This window comes from Palaemon carinicauda, chromosome 6 (assembly GCF_036898095.1).
Source record: "Palaemon carinicauda isolate YSFRI2023 chromosome 6, ASM3689809v2, whole genome shotgun sequence".
Taxonomy (NCBI): Eukaryota; Metazoa; Arthropoda; class Malacostraca; order Decapoda; family Palaemonidae; genus Palaemon; species Palaemon carinicauda.
Window position 1 is genome coordinate 165,656,399 of NC_090730.1, and position 20,974 is coordinate 165,677,372.

Below are 20,974 nucleotides of genomic sequence, written 5' to 3' on the forward strand. Positions count from 1 at the left end.
GCTGAACAACACTGTGAACAGCAAACTCCGAAAGTGGTTCAACATCGTACGCCTGGCAGATGGAGCTGCGACTGGGTGCAGCGAGTGCAGGCGGGTGCAGCACAGGCTGAACGGGTGCAGGAGGTTGGTGCACCACCGGTGCAGGCGGGTGCAGCATAGGCTGAACGGGTGCAGGAGGTTGGTGCACCACCGGTGCAGGCGGGTGCAGCACAGGCTGAACGGGTGCAGGAGGTTGGTGCACCACCGGTGCAGGCGGGTGCAGCACAGGCTGAACGGGTGCAGGAGGTTGGTGCACCACAGGTGCAGGAGGTGCAACACTCTCAGCACGACACTCACTCATCAAGTCCGAAAACTGTGCTTGCATGGACTGTAGTAGAGTTCACAACATCGTACGCCTGGCAGATGGTGCTGCGACCAGGCGGAGCAGGTGCAGGCTGGGCGAGCACAGGTGCAGCGAGAACAGGTGGAGGGAGTGCAGGCGGTGCAACACTCTCAGCCCGACACTCACGCATCAAGACCGAAAGTTGTGACTGTATTCGGGTTGTGAACTTTAACTTCGTACGTCTGGCATAGGTCTGGACTTAACGTTTAAGAAGTCTTGAGACCTGAGACCAGCGTTACTCTGCCTTTATTTTCTCCCCTAATCTCTTCTGCAGACGAGCAAAATAAGGGCTCAATCGTCTGCGGGTGGGAGTGACGGTCTCGGTAAGACACGCCCACAACCACCGAGAATACTTCTGTGCGCCGATCAAGGCCTGCTGAACCCTTATGCCCTTCGACATTGCTTCTCCCCTGGGCTTGGGAGCTTGCAAGAGGTCCCGGACTGGGAGGACGACTGGCGCGCACAAAAGTACCCTCACGCACTAATCACTTATCACTTTGATTTCTGTTTGCACTTATTTCACTGAACTCGAAACTTAAGTGGTTTGTACCTGAAATACGCAATTCTATCCTTTCTCAAAGTTAGTAATTGCGAAAACAGAATTACAATGTAACAGAAAAAATCTAATGAAAGATAAATCAGTGGTTGGAAAGAGACTAAACACTAGATCACTCTAGAAACGTTTAGTTTCTTCCCCTAAAGAGACTAGGGAGAAGAGCAAAAATCGATAATGACGTTACTCGTACGCCTGGCAGGCTTGAATGAAACGTTTATCCTCTTTCTCCCTCCGTCTCTATCTCTCTCTCTCTCTCTCTTGACTTAGAACCTGAGAGAAGAGCCCAATCATATATATCGTTAAAACATATTATTGTTAAAGGAAAAAACTGAAAAGTTCCTTTATTAGGATCAAAACCATTAAGTTAAGAAAGAATAAACAAAACGCTAGACACGGTTACTCTTACTGCAACGTGAAACCGTGAACATTCTTTCTCTATCGTAACGATAGAGTGCAAGTTGAACGTTCTGAACGTCAACAACTGCAGAGACAAAACAAAACGTTAGTTCAGCTTTGAAAACAGTACGAGACTGTCAAAGAAAATCTTTCAAACTCTGTGGCGGAAATAGCATAATATGTTAACAGGTAAAACCGAAATGACGGGCTCAAAGTTTATTAACTTCGGTAAAAGACCGCCTACTATTAGGAAGGTCGAATATAAACAAATATAAAAATTAATTTTAATGAGTTTATAATAAAAGGAAGTTAATCGAAGAGGCCTATAAGAGGCGGAGAGATATAAAATAAATCTATAACTTTTGTTAAGCAAAATTAAGAAAGAGAGTCTATACTCTCTTAGACACCAACACTTCCGTCTAAGGAAAGGGTCGGCCATTTAAAGGTGAAAGAGAGTTCATACTCTCTTCGTCACCATAATTAATCAAATTAATTCCAAAAGCTAACTAAGCTAATATAGAAGTTTCCAGTAAAGCGACAGCCGAAATCAAAGAGAAATACTTCACCAAAGTCGTGAAAATACTCCAAGAACATAAGCGTATCCCAGAACGTCTTGCCGGAAGCACGACAGAGGAATAATTGAGGAGGTGTCAACAAGAAGTACTTGAGTACCTGGCCACAGGTGGCGCTGGTAAATACACCCCCTTCTAGTATTGTGATAGCTGGCGTATCCCTCCATAGAATTCTGTCGGGCAACGGAGTTGACAGCTACATGATTATCGGGTAAGTTTAATATTGAAAATTGTAAGTTGAATTGTTTCTAAGCCAAATTTTGTTAGATTTTGGCCAAGGATAGGTCTAATCTGAATCCCAAGTCTATGATTTCCAGCTGCAAGTCTACAAACAGTCGGATTTCATATGAAATACATATCAGGTTATTACAAATGTCATCTTGCTTCATGTATTAAATGATACAATATTGTTTCATTACAGTATTCTATATCTTTGTTATTTTCCGTTGGATTTGTGTTCGTATCTCCGAATGTTTGTCTGTCGAGGACCTTATGTATATTAGCAATCACAAGGACAATAATTACTTTATGAAAACTAAAACGCACAACCTTACCTTCTCAGAAACTGTAGGGAGGAACCTCTGAAAATTTGGGGGTATACTAGCGAGTTCTTCTTGTGATAAATTCTTCGTTAAAAGGGAAACCAGCTGCTTTAAATTATTACGCTCCAACTCTAACCACCGCACCCTCACTTCAAGATGGTGTTGACTTTGCTGAAGACTCTAAAATGAGGAATAAGAATAATTATTATTAGTAGTATTATTATTATTACTAGTTAAGCTATAACCCTATTTGGAAAAGCAATATGCTTTAAGCCCAAGAGCTCCAACAAGAAAAAATAGCCCAGTGAGGAAAGGAAATAAGGAAATAAATAAACTATATGAGAATAATGAATAATTAAAATAAAATACTTTAAGAACAGTAACAACACTAAAACAGATCTTTCATATATAAACTATAAAAGGAGACTTATATCAGCCTGTTCCAACATAAAAACATTTGCTGCAAGTTTGAAAATTTGAAGTTCAAAGAATTTATAAAAGATTATGTAGCTTGAACAACACCTACAATATTTATTAGTTAATCTTTCCATTCAGTAAACTTCTATCAAACTGAACTCACCTGATTAGAGGTTTCAAGACCGTGCTGATGCGAATTTGACTGATGAAGCTGCTCTAGCAAATCAAGATTCTGTCTCTTAAGATTTCTGTTAGCTTCCTTTAATTTACGAATATCCATGTCATTTTGTGGCGAGAGAGCTAACTCCTCCTGAAGAACGTGGTATTCAACTTCGTAAGCGTGAAGTTCACGGCTCAAGGAACATTCACATGCCTGAAACAAAGATAAAGTTTTTAAATACATTCCATTTGCTGAACTGGATTTTTTACTTCTATAACCATGTGGTACACTAACTTTAACAAAATTTAATGAACAAGATGCAATACAGTAATCTTGTTTTGCAATCATGGTAATATAAAGTGCATATTCATACTAAACTAGGTCTATAATTGAGAGAGTGAGAGAGAAGAGAGAGAGAATATTTCAGGGAAAAATATTGATGCTATTCTTTCAAAAAATTTTAAGAAATATTGTCCTGAATATTTCATAACTGTAACCCAGTTATTCTCCATAGGATAAGTATTTCTTAATTAATTGTGCGAGTTATTACAACATATATCATTATAATTATCCACAGCAAAATATAATTTTCTGTAAATGGAGTTGGAGTCTGAAAAAATTCAAGTTGACCGCTAATTTATTCATAACCTAACAGCTGAATTAACGACAGAGCTCTTGTATTTTTTTTCTTTTTACAAATCATAACCCAGTTAAGCGGTCTATAGGCACAAGTTCGACTATAACCAGAATTCAACAACTCAAACAGGTGGAGTTATGCCCTACAAAGAGTTTCAAGGACAAATCCCTTCTGGAAAGTGATGTCATGGAGCAAGATTAGATATAATCAAAACAAATCTGTAAGAAAATAAGTAATGGCCTCAACATGACTGTACTGGGCCAGTTCTGGAAAAGAAGGGTGAAAACTTGTTTTATCGTAATTCTCAAGGGACATACAAGACAGACTAGTAGTATCCTGGTTAGGACCCCTCTCCCTTGAAATGTCCAGACTAATGATTGGTTATGAAAAAATTTCTCTTTGCCATAACCTGACTTTCAGAAGAAAAAGAATCCTAAATATCTAATAGCTCCAATATTCCTTGGGGACAGCATGAATGTTCCACAGTTGCCTCACATTAGCAATTTTCATCTTGATCTTACTGTTTGAAAAGACAGTTGAAATCCATAATTTTTTGCAGGATAAAAGCCTTGAAGCAACCCAGTAAGAGACATGGGATCTTAGGCTGTCTTCCTAGGGACTGACCTACATGAACTAGAAAAAAAGCAAGAGAAAATGTCTTCTCCCTTCCCTGTATAACAAGGCTTCTTGAATTTTTCCATATCAAGTGATCCAATGTCCACAGTGTTTAATTCAGCTAAGACACAATGGCACTTTAAAGAGATGGCCATAGCAAGTAGATTTAGAGACAGCCATTCACTAAAAAGTGAGAAAGAAAAGACTCCATGAGGATGTTTTTTTTCCAGTACAACTAATAAAACGTTATCTCAAAGTACACTCAATGTGCACCAATTCTCTCTATAAAGACCCCAAGGCTCTCAAAAGAATAGACTTTGAACTGTATAATTGATACGGTTCACTGTCTTGGAAGGAAGAGGGATCTATGATTCCACCAGGCCCCCCAAACAATTAGAAGATCCCTCTACAAAAATAAAGGCAAACATGGATTATCATCCAACCAGGGAACTATACTTGTGTCCATAAATTCATAAAAAAGAGCCATAATCAGGAGATAAGGGAGATGAAGACTGATCAAATGCAAAGTCTACAAGAGATGCCTGAAGACTGTGGTAGACTGTTGGATACGTCGCTGCCTGGCGATCACTGGACTGGGGTTCGAATCCTATTAAGACTCGATAGTTTCTTGTAGTGTCTGCAACCCCATTATCCTTGTGAGTTAAGGATAGGAGAGGGAACTTGTAGGTCTACCTGCTTAGTCATCAGCAGCCATTGTCTGGTACTCCCTGGTCCTAGCTTGGGTGGAGAAGGGAGTTCAGTGCTGGTCATATTTATATATGGTCAGTCTCTAGGGCACTCTCAATGCCCCTTGTCTCTACCATTCAAAAGCAGCCTCAAACTTTTAAACCAGACCTGGAAAGGACTCAAATTACCAATCACCTATACTGTGAAATATTGGTAAAAAATTTGAGCCACCCATGCTTGGATCTGTAAAACACAAGGATGGCTGGCTACAATACACAATGTACTCATAAGACAATATCAGTCTGGTAAATTTGGACCAGTACTGGGATCATGTAATCATAAGTGAAGTAAGTGAAACTAGCAGAATCAGGATCAGTACCATGCACAGATGACTGACAAGTATATTGCATCATGCACCTATGGAGGGTACCAATCCATAATTAAACAAAGCCCTAGTGAAAAAGCTTGATTATCATAAGCAATGCTGGGTTCTGTAATGCGCATGTTGCATGTAAAATGGCAAGTTCCATTTGGAATATACAGGTCTGAGCTGTGCAGGATCAGCGTCAAGCACAGGAGGATGGTCACTGATACTACAGTGACCATTCTGATAGTTAACAGTGCCAGCAACATAGGGATCATTACAATACACGGCAATCTGTCAAGAGTGATCTAACCACCTTGATGGATAGTACCTCTCTGTATAAAGAGGGCCTCGTACTGAGAACAGGTGGACAGCATCAAGCACTACCACAACTGTGCCAAATGCTAATTGGGCCAGCTATGTGTGGATCAGTACTAGATGTGAAGTTCATCCCTGCCCACAACCATGAAGGACCATTTATAAAGAACTTACATTGTCTAAGGTTAAGGTTATGCTTACTTGCCAGCCAAGTCAAATATCTTTCCTCGCTAAATCTGATACAGCAATTGGTCACTGATTGCTTGTGATGACAATCACCAGCTCTACTCCTACAGCACTGATCTCACAAATGGGAGCAATCTTTAAAGGTAATCTTTATACAGATGTGATCACTGCTAAATGTGCATTAGACTTCCTATAAAGTGAAGGTTTGAAGCAACACAGAGATACTGCTCCTCCTTACTCCAACAATGCCTAACACATGATTCTTCTTCCAAAACAGAGGGCATTAAAGGTAAGGCATTGCAGTAGAATAGTAACAACAACAGCACACATTCCTCATTCAAAAACAGTACAGATGAAAGTTTTAAGTTAACACATGAATCAGAGAACACATCTATGGCTCTCAGAACTATGAAGGAACCTCAGAAACTATAGAAAAGGTAGAAAAAAAGTTAGGTACCTTATTGATAGGCATAATAAAAATTATCACCATAAGAGAGCCTGGCTCATTGAAACTCCAAGAGACTGGGAAAGCACATGGAAACAAAAATAAGTGGTCTTACCAGTGAAGTCACCCCTCTCATGAAAATGGAACCACCAGAAATTTTACCAAGAGAACAAAGCTGAAACCACTGGATGGTACTGATCTAGATTCATCAACATGGATCAAAGATCAAACTACTGAGAAAGATAACTTGGTGTGCTGTAATGGAAGTTCCACAATACAAATACAGGTACAAGCAAGCTGACATCTGTGGTTGGTAAACGCTAAAACACACCTGCCTAAGATAAAATCACTTGGGATTTCAGTTCTTACTTGGCTAGGAACAAAAATGCAAACGCATCAAATAACCAAGGTTGAAATAAAAAGAAAAACTTAACAACTAAAGTTATAAGCGTCAACAAAGAAAACAACTACAGCACAGAAGCAGCAAATAATAGACATAATAGACAAAGGTTTGCACATTATTTTTCTAGGAGCTTTCAAATGACGGAATTCCATAAACAATAGCTTCTGTTAATAACTTAATCTACCTTAAATATAAAGTCTAAAAAGATTAAGACATCACTTACAATAAAGAAGATTATCCACATGAGTTTTACCTGAGAAATGATGAGTCCTTGTTGCTCTAGTTGAATGTTAGGCATAGTCGTCTTCATGTAGTCCATGATTTGCTCGAATGAGTCACATGCTAGCAAAGCTTCTTCGTGTCTTCTCAAGAGTACAAAAGCTACACGGAATACTGCTTCCATTCCCTCCATGAATAGAAGATCTAAAAAATAAATGACAAATTGACTAAATCTATAATTCTAAATTAATAATTATTAGCATTCAAAGGTTCAGGTCATGATTCAAAATTATAATTTACAAAATCTGTTCGCTGAATTAAGTTTTATGGTTTTTACAAGAATTTTTATAACAGTTTCATGTAAATGTTGGTCAGTAATACTTTTTAATCAATATTATTGTGATGTATGGATCGGAGTTGTGGGGAATGAAAGTGATGGAGAGACAGAAATTGAATGTGTTTGAGATGAAGTGTCTAAGTAGTATGGCTGGTGTATCTCGAGTAGATAGGGTTAGGAACGAAGTGGTGAGGGTGAGAATGGGTGTAAGAAATGAGTTAGCAGCTAGAGTGGATATGAATGTGTTGAGGTGGTTTGGCCATGTTGAGAGAATGGAAAATGGCTGTCTGCTAAAGAAGGTGATGAATGCAAGAGTTGATGGGAGAAGTACAGGAGAAAGTTCAAGGTTTGGGTGGATCAATGGAGTGAAGGAAGCTCTGGGTGATAGGAGGATAGATGTGAGAGAGGCAAGAGAGCGTGCTAGAAATAGGAATGAATGGCGAGCGATTGTGACGCAGTTCCGGTAGGCCCTGCTACTTCCTCGGGTGCCTTAGATGACCGCGGAGGTAGCAGCAGTAGGGGATTCAGCATTATGAAACTTCATCTGTGGTGGATAATGGGGGAAGGTGGGCTGTGGCACCCTAGCAGTTTCAGCTGAACTCGGTTGAGTCCCTTGTCAGGTTGGGAGGAACGTAGAGAGTAGAGGTCCCCTTTTTGTTTTGTTTCATTTGTCGATGTCGGCTACCCCCCAAAATTGGGGGAAGTGCCTTGGTATATGTATGTATGTATGTAGCATTCAAAGGTTTAGGTCATGATTCAAAATGACAATTTCAAAAATATGTGCCCTGAATTAAGTTTTAATGATTTTATAACAATTTTATAACAGTTTCATTTAAATATTGGTCAGCAATACTTCTTAATCAATATTATTGTCAGGTTTTTGACTAGCTATTATATTTAATTTTCCTTCTAGAATCTCAAAAGACTCACCCAATGGTAATAAAGTCTCACCCAATGGTAATAAAGTGAGGTAAAGATTGGAGTAAGGCTATATGTTTAGTTTATGGTAATCATGTCAAGTTTTTAGGTAATTAAGTTTTAGTCAGACTAACTTTAAATTACTTGAACTTATGTAATATACTGTATTGTACATGCATATATTTGATACTATTTCTCCAAATTCAAGAGTTCTTTAAGTGACTTTACGGATGTATTGGACTAGCGAAGCGCTACTTAGATACAGCGTGATAGTGATAGGTTAGATAATAATGTTTTTTACTGCACGAGTACAAGGAATACATAAAAATAAAATTCTACGTAGGCTGCTAGTCTATTGCATTTCCATGAGTTCTTGGTATCACACAAAGATGTTTCATTCTGTGGGTATACCATCAATGAGAAAACATTCTAAAGCCCTGTCCACACGATCGAGCATGCCTGACAGGCAAACAGTAATACCAGACCACAATAGTTAGTAAGAATGAGGGTTAATGACGTCAGAAGCGGGAAAACCACAGAAAGGGATCTGGCATTATACAGTGTTACCAGATCTCTGCCTTTAGTTTCCCCGCTTCTGACGTCATTAACAATCATTTTCACTAACTATTGTGGCCTGGTATCACTGTTAACCCGTCAGGCATGCTCGATCGTGTGAACAGGGCTTAAACTGGCTTGTAATCTTTGCTGTAAGCACTTGCAAAGGAATGTTATCATCTACTCGGCAATTAAAACATGGACAAGAAAATTATAAATCTTTCTTGTCAAACTATGGACAAGAAAATTATAAATCTTTTCTGTCAAACTATGGACAACAAAATTATAAATCTTTCTTGCCAAATGCTTCATTAGTGAATTTAAACTACAGTATATCTATATCACTACAATATATAAAAACACTTGAATGCCTTACCAAATATTCTACAGATGAAACTCATAGGAAACTGAGAGGCAAAAAGTGTCAAAAACCAAGGTGCTGCAAAGAGCTGGGGTGTAACTTCATGGTTTTCCAGATGATCGTACAAATCCCGTAGATGGTCGTGTAATAGGCGAGATAGCTGATACATCTGTACCTGTGTTTATAGGTAAAAGGAGAATAATGAGTGGAATAAAATATACTTTGAATTACTGAAAATTGTATATAACATTTTCTAATTTGTACTAAAAAATGAAAAATTTCATCACTTTATAAAATACTGTAAAAAATAACCACTATATATATCTCATTATCCTTCTTATAATGGTTCCCTTGAAAAATGGAAAAATTATATTTTAATTATAAAATAAATTTTTGAATATACTTACCCGGTGAATATATATAGCTGCAACTCTGTTGCTCGACAGACAAAAAACTGTAAAAAACTCGCCAGCGATCGCTATACAGGTTGCGGGTGTGCCCATCAGCGCCAACTGTCGGCCAGATACCATACTCAATGTAAACAAAGACTCAATTTCTTCTCATCCCACTGCGTCTCTATTGGGGAGGAAGGGAGGGTCGTTTAATTTATATATTCACCGGGTAAGTATATTCAAAAATTTATTTTATAATTAAAATATCATTTTTAAATATTTAACTTAGCCGGTGAATATATATAGCTGATTCACACCCAGGGTGGTGGGTAGAGACCAGTTAAATATGTTTACATCTTATGAGCTAAGAGTTTTTATTTCATTTTAGAAGTTATCAATATAACAAAAACAAAATAAATAGGTACCTGGTAAGGAAGTCGACTTAGACGATTACTCTGCCTTATAAGTACGTCTTCCTTACGGAGCCTCGCGATCCTCTTAGGATGCTGACAGACCCCTAGGAGCTGAAGTATCAAGGGCTGCAACCCATACAACAGGACCTCATCAAACCCCTAATCTGGGCGCTCTCAAGAAATGACTTTGACCACCCGCCAAATCAACCAGGATGCGAAAGGCTTCTTAGCCTTCCGGACAACCCATAAAAACAACATTAAAAACATTTCAAGAGACAGATTAAAAGGATATGGAATTAGGGAATTGTAGTGGTTGAGCCCTCACCCACTACTGCACTCGCTGCTACGAATGGTTCCAGTGTGTAGCAGTTCTCGTAAAGAGACTGGACATCTTTCAAGTAAAATGACGCGAACACTGACTTGCTTCTCCAATAGGTTGCGTCCATTATACTTTGCAGAGATCTATTTTGCTTAAAGGCCACGGAAGTTGCTACAGCTCTAACTTCGTGCGTCTTCACCTTAAGCAAAGCTCGGTCTTCCTCACTCAGATGTGAATGAGCTTCTCGTATTAACAATCTGATAAAGTATGACAAAGCATTCTTTGACATAGGCAAGGATGGTTTCTTAACTGAACACCATAAAGCTTCAGATTGGCCTCGTAAAGGTTTAGTACGCTTTAAATAGAACTTAAGAGCTCTAACAGGGCATAAGACTCTTTCTAGTTCATTGCCTACGATCTCCGATAAGCTGGGAATATCGAAAGATTTAGGCCAAGGCCGAGAAGGCAGCTCATTTTTGGCTAGAAAACCAAGTTGCAGCGAACAAGTAGCTTTTTCCGACGAAAATCCGATGTTCTTGCTGAAGGCATGAATCTCACTGACTCTTTTAGCCGAGGCTAAGCATACCAGGAAAAGAGTCTTAAGAGTGAGATCTTTCAGGGAGGCTGATTGTAACGGCTCAAACCTGTCTGACATGAGGAATCTTAGTACCACGTCTAAATTCCATCCAGGGGTAGCCAAACGACGCTCCTTGGTGGTCTCAAAAGACTTAAGGAGGTCTTGCAGATCTTTATTGTTGGAAAGATCTAAGCCTCTATGCCGGAAGACCGATGCCAACATGCTTCTGTAGCCCTTGATAGTGGGAGCTGAAAGGGAACGTCCTTTTCTCAGGTATAAGAGAAAGTCAGCTATTTGAGCTACAGAGGTACTGGTCGAGGATACAGAAACTGACTTGCACCAGTCTCGGAAGACTTCCCACTTCGATTGGTAGACTCTAATGGTAGACGCTCTCCTTGCTCTAGCAATCGCACTGGCTGCCTCCTTCGAAAAGCCTCTAGCTCTCGAGAGTCTTTTGATAGTCTGAAGGCAGTCAGACGAAGAGCGTGGAGGCTTTGGTGTACCTTCTTTACGTGTGGCTGACGTAGAAGGTCTACTCTTAGAGGAAGACTTCTGGGAACGTCTACTAACCATCGAAGTACCTCGGTGAACCATTCTCTCGCGGGCCAGAGGGGAGCAACTAACGTCAACCTTGTCCCTTCGTGAGAGGCGAACTTCTGCAGTACCTTGTTGACAATCTTGAACGGTGGGAATGCGTAGAGATCCAGATGTGACCAATCTAGGAGGAAGGCATCTATATGTATTGCTGCTGGGTCCGGGACTGGGGAGCAATAGATTGGAAGCCTCTTGGTCAGCGAGGTTACAAAGAGATCTATGGTTGGTTGACCCCAAGTGGCCCAAAGTCTCTTGCACACATCCTTGTGGAGGGTCCATTCGGTTGGAATTACTTGCCCTTTCCGACTGAGACAATCTGCTATGACGTTCAAGTTGCCTTGGATGAACCTCGTTACTAGGGAGATGTCTTGACCTTTTGACCAGATGAGCAGGTCCCTTGCGATCTCGTACAACGTCAGTGAGTGGGTACCTCCTTGTTTGGAGATGTACGCCAAGGCCGTGGTGTTGTCCGAGTTTACTTCCACCACTTTGCCTTGAAGGAGAGACCTGAAGCTTTTCAAGGCCAGATGAACTGCCAACAGCTCCTTGCAGTTGATATGCATGCTCCTCTGACTCGAGTTCCACAGACCTGAGCATTCCCGACCGTCCAGTGTCGCGCCCCAGCCCAAGTCCGATGCGTCCGAGAAGAGAACGTGGTTGGGAGTCTGAACAGCCAGGGGAAGACCCTCTCTTAGGTTGATATTGTCCTTCCACCAAGTCAGACAAGACTTTATCTTTCCGGAAATCGGGATCGAGACCGCCTCTAGCGTCTTGTCCTTTTTCCAGTGAAAAGCCAGATGGAATTGAAGAGGACGGAGGTGTAGTCTTCCTAGTGATACAAATTGTTCCAGGGATGACAGCGTCCCTACCAGACTCATCCACAGCCTGACTGAGCAGCGTTCCTTCTTCAGCATCTTCTGGATGGATAGCAGGGCTTGATCTATTCTGGGGGCCGACGGAAAAGCCCGAAAAGCTAGACTGTGAATCTCCATCCCTAAATACAGAATAGTTTGGGATGGGACCAGCTGTGACTTTTCCAAATTGACTAGGAGTCCCAATTCCTTGGTCAGATCTAGAGTCCACTTTAGATCCTTCAGACTCTAAGTCATCAACAATGAATCCGATACAAAAAAAGAGTTCAAGGATTTATTTGAAGAAAAACCCTGCACAGCGAAAGCTCAAAACCAAAATAAAGTACTTCACCAAATATTATGGGAAAAAACTCCAGGTTTCAACAGCGAGTAAAGTACGTCTTGTCGACACGTCGACAGAGAAGAAATTGAGTCTTTGTTTACATTGAGTATGGTATCTGGCCGACAGTTGGCGCTGATGGGCACACCCGCAACCTGTATAGCGATCGCTGGCGAGTTTTTTACAGTTTTTTGTCTGTCGAGCAACAGAGTTGCAGCTATATATATTCACCGGCTAAGTTAAATATTTAAAAATATAACTTGGCAAGTTCCTAAATTATACCACAAAGTTCATACGACTATATGTATTTTTGAGAAAAACTTACAACAGTAATCATATCTTGAAGGCTTTTACCGGTAAAAGGCTAAAAAAAATCTTTTTTTTTTTTTTAAACTACTGTATAGGTTCTATTACCTGGCACAATGTATCACTGATTTCAAAGCATAAAAAACAAATGATCTTAGTTACAATAATTTCCAATACTTGGGTTTATAGCATCCTGCTTTTCTAACTAGGGTTGTAGCTTAGCTATTAATAATAATAATAAGTTGATGCTGATGTGCTATTTTCAATACAACCCCAGAGACGCTGATGACATGTTAACAGATAATTAAAACTTTTTTAATATATTCACCTTAAATTGGGTCAATGCAACATATCAAAGAAACTTGAGGAATAAATTTTGAGAGGGTTACTGTACACAAGAGAGATACATGTATTGTAGTTTGAAAAAAGTCTAATATAGAATGTCAAGTTGCCAATAAATTTAATATAAAACTGAAACTTTATAAACTCTAATTCATAGATTTTCTGTTACTAACATATTGGTAGCACAACCAATTACTTCTAAAATAATAAAACTTGAAAAGGTTTAATCTTTACTATCAAACTCCTTACTATATTCATATCATGGGTTCACAGGCAATTGTCGATTACCAGTTGGTTCAAGTTACGTTAAGATCACGTTTATGAATAAAACTTTTCCTTACTCAAAGCCTTTATTTGATAACCTTCACACCATTATCCGAAGACACCTTTTACCCCCCTGAAACCTACGTCGTTAAATCACTGTTTAGATATCTTGTCTGGCTAATTAAACTTTTATTAATGCAGTGCTAGAGCATGAATCATTTTGAATTGGCAAATATCTGGAAAGAGGATAGGAAATGTATCCAAAATAGAGGACCGTATGCACTGAAAATGAGAGCTAAGGGAGATTTACAAAGGACCCTAAGCGGACAATGCTAAAATGCCGACAATAATACTGTAAAGGAATTACAACAAGTCATACAAGAAATGGACAGTATAAGTAATATCTCAAATACTAAACTGATGAGATCAGCAATAAAAATCAATCTTGAATATAAAAATAGAGGTCATTGATATTAGGTCAGTTGTGACGACCAAAATAAAAAAATGACATACCTGTTAAGATGACATCTACGAATAAAATTTACTTATTCAAAGCCTTTATCTGACAACCTTCTCACCATTATCCGAAGGCACTTTTTCCCCCTTGAAACCTATGAAACCTACATCTTTATATCAAAATTTAGATGTCTTGTCAAGTTAATTACACTTTTACTAATGCTGTGCTAGAGCATGAATCATTTTGAATTAGCAAACAGGTGGAAAGAGACTGGGAAATGGATCCACAGTAAAAGACCGTATGCAATGAAAATGAGTCAAGGGAGAATTGCCGATGACCATCAGCATTGTTCAATGCAGGCAATAATACTGTTAGGGAATTGCATCAATCGTACAAGTCACAAACAGTATCAGTATTATCTCTAAGTTAGGTTGATGACATCAATAAAAATCCAACAAAAATATCTAGGAGATAATGATATAAGGTCAGTTTTGACGACAAAAATAAAAAATTGACATACCTGTAGACCAATAGGATCCAGTCGGTACTGACGTCTACAATTCATGACGAACATAAGATGCTTTAATAAGTTATAAGCGACCTCTTCCTCAACCTATTTGAATGGAGAAAATATTAAAAGTACATGATAAAACATACCTACCAAAATAAAGCCCAGTTTCTAATTTACATTCTGTCAGTGATATAAATTACAATTATATATGCCAACTCATTATTTTACAACTGTCAATCAATCAATAATGTCCAATCATGAATTCCTGAGCAAAAATCCGAATTACATATAAATTCTCGTAGTATTTTACCACAAAATTTTCTCTATGTCAGGATGCCAGAGAACTTCAAATCATTCGTTCATTCTCTTGATGAATAAATCTACGAAGTATACTTTAAATTATAAAAAATATAATATAGTGCATTTATGATATTTATAACAATTCACTCTCAATAAATATGTATAATATTTATGACTACTCTAGTGCTTCCTAACCCACAAAACATTACTTCCATCTGTTGATGACGGATACCACTATTAAAGATTAATTTCAGGCATCACAAGAGAAATTTTTACAAAGGATATTAATGTTCAGAAGCAGCAACTACAGGGAAAGTTCCATGCCAAGATGAAAATTCACATTTTTACCAATTTCGAGAAGGCATTTTAAAGAAAACTAGGACATGCAGTGAAACGGACAGTCAGAATGTAGATGGTATGTGAACATTTACTAAGTAGGTCTTTTACTGGTTGTCAAAATAATAGAGAAAGATCTCTAAAAATGCTGAAGACAGTCTGGGAACTTCAGTGTGGACTGTACAATGATCAGTGTTAATAACAAATTTGATGGAAGATTGGAATTAAAATAAGAAAATTAACATAATGGTTAAAGTAAAGGAAGTAGATGAAAATCCACGAGTCATGCAGTTGCTCTGGGTGCGTAGGGTGGAAGGCAATGCTATACTCTACAGCAAATGTAACAAATGCGATCACAGGAGATTCCAAGGACCGAAATCAACAATGAAGTACAAGTTTTTTTTTCTGTGACTGTGCTAGCAGTGAAGAAAATTCAAGGATCAAGGCTATCATTGGTAGAGTAGAAAATCCACTACCTAGGTGATGCACTGAATAGTGAGGCTAGTTGAACAGGCAGCAAGAAAAAGAATAGTAACAGTTTGATGAAATTAAATAAGAGTTTCCCTTTATCTAACAGAGCAACATTTTAATCCTTGTATGTTGAGATCTGCTTCTCTATGCAGTGGAGACATGGAAACTTGAAATGAAAAAGTTTCAAAACCATGACTGAGATTGAAGACAGACATGCACGTTCATGATTATGACAAAGAAATAATAAAAGAGATGAGTTAAGAGTAGTGAAAAATATATAAAAAAAAAAAAAGATCCTAAAGACTAAAATGTTTGAACATGAGAGAATGGGGGCAATTAGCAATTAGTCTTACTAATACTATAGAGAAAGAACTTATATGAGGACTTGGCCCAGGTAATAAAGTGGACAGAAAATATACAAGATAGAAGAGAATATTGAGAAACCGTAAGTTGAACCCTATATAGGGGAAATTTCTCTCAAACTACGTGCATGTTGATTAGCATCAGTTGGTAGCAGCAAAGGTTAGATACTGCGTAAGAACTACATGTACAGAGGGACTGTGAGCTTACTACTCAATCTAAGGATACTTTAAAAATTACAAGTGTCAATAACTTTATCTAATATACTCCTGAATTAACTAGCAGTGGTACTTTCCAGAATCTCAAGTGATATGTTCCCAAATGGGACTAACTTGTATCTTAATAAATTTTCATTGGCTGGTGTTGAACTTTTCAAGTTCCAGTTTATAAACAGTGTTTAGCTTCATCACTAATCAAAGTAAAAAGATACCTGTCATCTATTAGATACAGTATATACTTCTGAGTTTCATAAATTGTTTTATCGGTGATGACATAAGAAAAGAAGGTTAAGAGGAAGAAGTATCAGGTAATCCATAGCTTATCCATCAAAACTTGTCCTCCAGATATAGGATCTTACAGCCTATCTAGACAGAGCAGTAAGTCCCCCTCTGCTGCTGTAGTTGGACCTGGCATCACAAAGGGGAGGATTGTGATACGGGAGCCTAACTTTCTTTCCTTTGCCACGAAGTCTTCATAGTGAGGTCTTGGAGGGAGGCTCTTTGGAAAGGCTCAAAAGGTCTGGCTAAAATCCCCAAAACTATGAACTCACTGCTTTATTTGATCTCTGATATGTCTGACTTATGGTATTAGTTTGGCATCTTTTGCCAGTGGTGTTTCTAATTTTACTGTTCTTGACAATACTACTATTGATTTTACTAAGTCCTTCACCATGGATGGTGTCCAAATAAATCATAAGCTAAGTGAGGTCTAACCAGAGCAATGTGAAAGGCTAATATCATTTCCATCTTCATTGTGGTATACTGGTTTTTCTTTCTTATACATTCCTTAGTTTCTGCAAGATCTTAAGCCCCACCACCCCAAAAAAGACAAGTCTCTTTCTTTTCCAAGAAGTTCCTACTTTTGCATTTATCTAAGATGAATTACATCAGTCATTATGCTAACCATTCACATATTTTCCACTGATCTGAAGTTTCTTTCTAAAACTGTTTGACTGCTGTATTGTTATGAACATTGAAAATCATTTTTGCGATACCTGAAAATTTGCTTATTTTACTAAACCTTAATCATAGGTAATTTATGCAGATCACAAAGAGAAATTCCCTTTCTTTGGACACTTTAGTTAACTAATCTTAGTACAAATACTATGCAAGCTAAGATTTTATATATTTCTTATCATAAAGCTGAATAAATGTTCTTCTTATTAATACATAATAGTACATATTTTGTAAATGTTCATATACACAAATGATAAAAAAGACAACCTGGTAATTACTGTGCTGAAGGTATTAAAAATACTGTAGAGGACATAAATGAAGTCCAAGTACACTCTAAGGGTTAACTACAGCAGTTTTGTGAAAACTAAATGTCTGAGTAACTCAAAGTCTTAATTACACCAGTTATGTGATAAGTCAATTTCTAAGTCAGTCAGAATTTCAGTGCAATAAAAGCCATAAAATACACAAGCTTAACATAACCTAATCGCCTAAATTGTAAATGCAAGCAACAACAATACAATCTTTTAAATTCTTCCACACTGCACTATCATCATACACTCATAGTTGTAAACTTACATGAAGCAATAAGACTCCTCCAACAAAGCCAAGCCCCTGGCAATAGCCAACATCCTGGTCTAAGAGTGAATAAGCCTTTAAAACATTGAAGAGGGAAAGCTGACCTGGCCCCAAAGTTTGCATGAAGTAGGGATGAGTAGGGAATGTTCGACCTTCAGAGATGAAAAAATCAAATATTAGAATAAATATTTTGATCACTAGTGAATATGTAAAAAAATTTACAACTTAGATATGGAAAAGACTTAACAATACATGATACTGTACTATAGTCAACTTATTTTAACAAGGCAAATTTGCACAGGCTTGCAGGGGTGCCCTTTTATCCCAATTTGTGTCAAAATATGTGAAAAGTTACAAAATTATGCAGAGTGCATCCGAAAACAAGCTCCTGTCGTTGACTTCGGCGCATGTTTAGACTTACCATCACGATACTTTATAATATATTTATTCGTCAACATTATTTATTGACAAAACCTATATCTGAGGGGGAAATTTAGGTTAGTAAATAAGTTTCAATTCACATTACATGGTAATTATTTGAAAACAATGATGGTGTTCGAACAAAAATACTTCCAACTAATCAGCTATAAGGAAACTCTTCCGAGCTAAAAGGGTACCCCTCCGAGTCAGTGCAAATTTGCCTCGCTAAAAAAAATTGACTATAGTTTATTCTAACAAATCATCAGAATGAAAAACACCGTCACAAAAGCTTTCAGATTCTTATCAGATTGATTTCATGCAGTATCAAAAAGCCTCAATCAAGTTTCTAACATCAATACAATTTTTTTTTTCAAATTAATTGTGAATATTTAGACAGATGGAAAGTCTGGTGGGTGGTAGAGGATGATGCAACTCCAAAGAGGAAGATAGAAAAGAATTATCAGTAAACCAGTTCTGAATAGTGAATCGTAACAGTTTTGGCTGTCATTATTTTTTTTATCCATATAAGATGCAACAACCAGCATGAATACCAATAATAAAAAAAATGTAAAAGTAATTCTTTTTTCCTAGCTTATACAAACTTGTATTTTAACTAAATACTTTTTCCGTGCGAACTAGAATGACTGTCGAAATTGTTAACGAGGTAGTTAAAGACAGGGAGTGTGAGTAAGGGCGAGGAGGTCCACCCCACCTCATTCACCTGTCGAAAGTCCATAAAATTCAACCTTCAGCTCAGGAATGAGAGGAATGGTTGAGGTGGGAAGTTCAACATCAAAGGGGTCAGGTTATACAGCTAGGAAAAATACAAATTACTTTAAAAATTTGTTATTTGATCCTATGAGAATGTATTCATCCATTTTGTCCTTTAAATAGGAAGACTCACTGATTAGTGGGTCAGAAGTCCCTCCTAGAACTGAACTTGTTGGTTCAAGTTTCAATCTACCTGGTCCCATACAGGAGCAAAGGAGATGACTCCAGCAACATTCTACGTCTATCATAGGGATGATTAGCTTGATAGGGACTGGCCTGTCAAACATAATTAGTACATGGTCAAATGAGTGATACCCTCCACAAAGAACATATCACGTCTGATCCAGCTTGTAACACACTCACCCGCTTTGCCCCTAAGAGAGGGGCATAGAAATTAAGAAGAGCCAGTCATTCTACCTTTCTTTCCAGACTTACACCAATATGTTATCACACATAAGATACTTATTGTCCCATGTGAGAGCTCAGCTGGCTACGCAACTACTAAGCAACACGTATACGCCTGTAGGTAAAAGGCTGTGAAGGTGATACAGCGTTTCTAAGCCCCATTCTTCAACAACTGGCCAACTGAGAGATTTCTCTTGAAAGATAATGTGGGGCCTATACTGGTACCTTGATGTTCTCAGCAGTCATGACATACACTATATGGATTGTCGCACAAAGCCAGAAAAAAATAGTGTTCTTTCTTGGTCCTGCAGTGCAAAGGAAGAGTCACTGACACTCAAGTCCCGAGTTGTCATGTCCTCTTCAGATATCACTGCAAAACCCTCAAATGACACTAAAGCATCTACTCCCAATCACCTCTTGATGCTTCACATAGAAAGGGGATGGAGATGGTCTTGAACCAGGGGTTGGACACTGAAAGGTTTTGCATTTTTGCCACAAAGCCAGACACAAAACTAAATGAGACCTCTTTCCATTGGTGACTAAGTAAGTGAGACCGTGCAACACACCAACTCTCTTATCCGATGCTACGACTAGCAGAAAGAGAGTATAGAGATTCAGATCTCTATCAGATGACCTCAAAAAAGCTAGAAGAGGGTATGTGTAAGAGCCTTAAGAACAAGGATCATGTAAAACTTAGGGGACCTGAAGTCCTGGGGTGGACAAAACTGCTCAAAGCTCCTCATGAGCACAGAATACTCCTTCTACGAGAAGTTCTATATCCTTCAGTGGAAAGATCATACCTAATGGAAGACGGGGAAATCCTTGAACTGTGCTGGAGATGCTCCGATTGAAGTCTTCTTTCTATGACACCAATTGCAAAAGAGGGCCCACTTTCCTTGGTAGACAACTGCAGAGAACTGTCACAAGTACCCAGACATCTCCTATGCAGTGCCTCAGGAAAAGTCTTTTGCTTGGAGGAAAGGCTGGATAACCCCCAACCGTGATGCTCCAGCGATTTCACAGATTAGTGGTACTTCTGAAGATGCAGCTGACAGAAAAGTGTGGACCATAGGGGTAGATCTCTCGGAACCTTGACTAGAAGTCCTAATAGATCGGGATACCACTCACCATGAGGACATCTGAGAGCCACCAGGGTCATTCTGAGTCTTGGCATAATCAACACTGGTTGATTAACAGACAGATCAGGCCAAAAGGAAGAAAGGTGTATGCCTCCAGGTGATCACACGGATGTTGCAAGGCATCTTCGAACAGAGCCAATAGATCTGGAATGGATGAGCAAAACACGGGGAGCTTCCTATTTAGCCGTCAGGCAAACAGGTTGATCCCAGGAGAATACCAAAGGGCAAGAAGCCTATTCTCTAGGCAGGGCTGTAGTGATCACTATGACCCTACAATCTGTCCTTGGCAATTCTCTGCTAGCACATTCCCCTTGCCTGGAATGTACCTGGCTGACAATTCTACAGTGTGGAACGCCAGCCAGATGTGCATTTCCAGGATGTTAATGTGTACATGTATTTCTTCTGAACACATCCCTGAGACGACAAGGTCGTTCAGGTATGTGCTTCACCATTCCTTTGACATATCTGAGAACAGTTGCCTGTCTGGAGACAGAGAGTCGAGTGGGAATCAACTGGCTTTCCTTGTTTAGCCATCAGGTAAGATTGTCTCAAGCCTCCTGTCCCACTGGATCAGGAAAGAAAGGG

General features: G+C 38.8%; 1 protein-coding gene across 2 annotated transcripts in view; it reads right to left on the bottom strand.

Moving 5' to 3' along the window:
• Window positions 1–20,974, bottom strand: part of plx (PTB_TBC1D1_like and TBC domain-containing protein plx) — a 106,410-nt gene that overhangs the window by 15,018 nt on the left and 70,418 nt on the right. For both annotated transcript variants that reach the window (XM_068375643.1, XM_068375644.1), the window contains exons 20-25: window positions 17,655–17,806; window positions 14,446–14,538; window positions 9,086–9,245; window positions 6,934–7,103; window positions 3,029–3,238; window positions 2,461–2,628 (exon numbers count right to left, since the gene is read on the bottom strand). In XM_068375643.1, coding sequence (XP_068231744.1) covers window positions 2,461–2,628; window positions 3,029–3,238; window positions 6,934–7,103; window positions 9,086–9,245; window positions 14,446–14,538; window positions 17,655–17,806 — 953 coding nt within the window. The remainder of the gene's footprint in view (window positions 1–2,460; window positions 2,629–3,028; window positions 3,239–6,933; window positions 7,104–9,085; window positions 9,246–14,445; window positions 14,539–17,654; window positions 17,807–20,974) is intronic.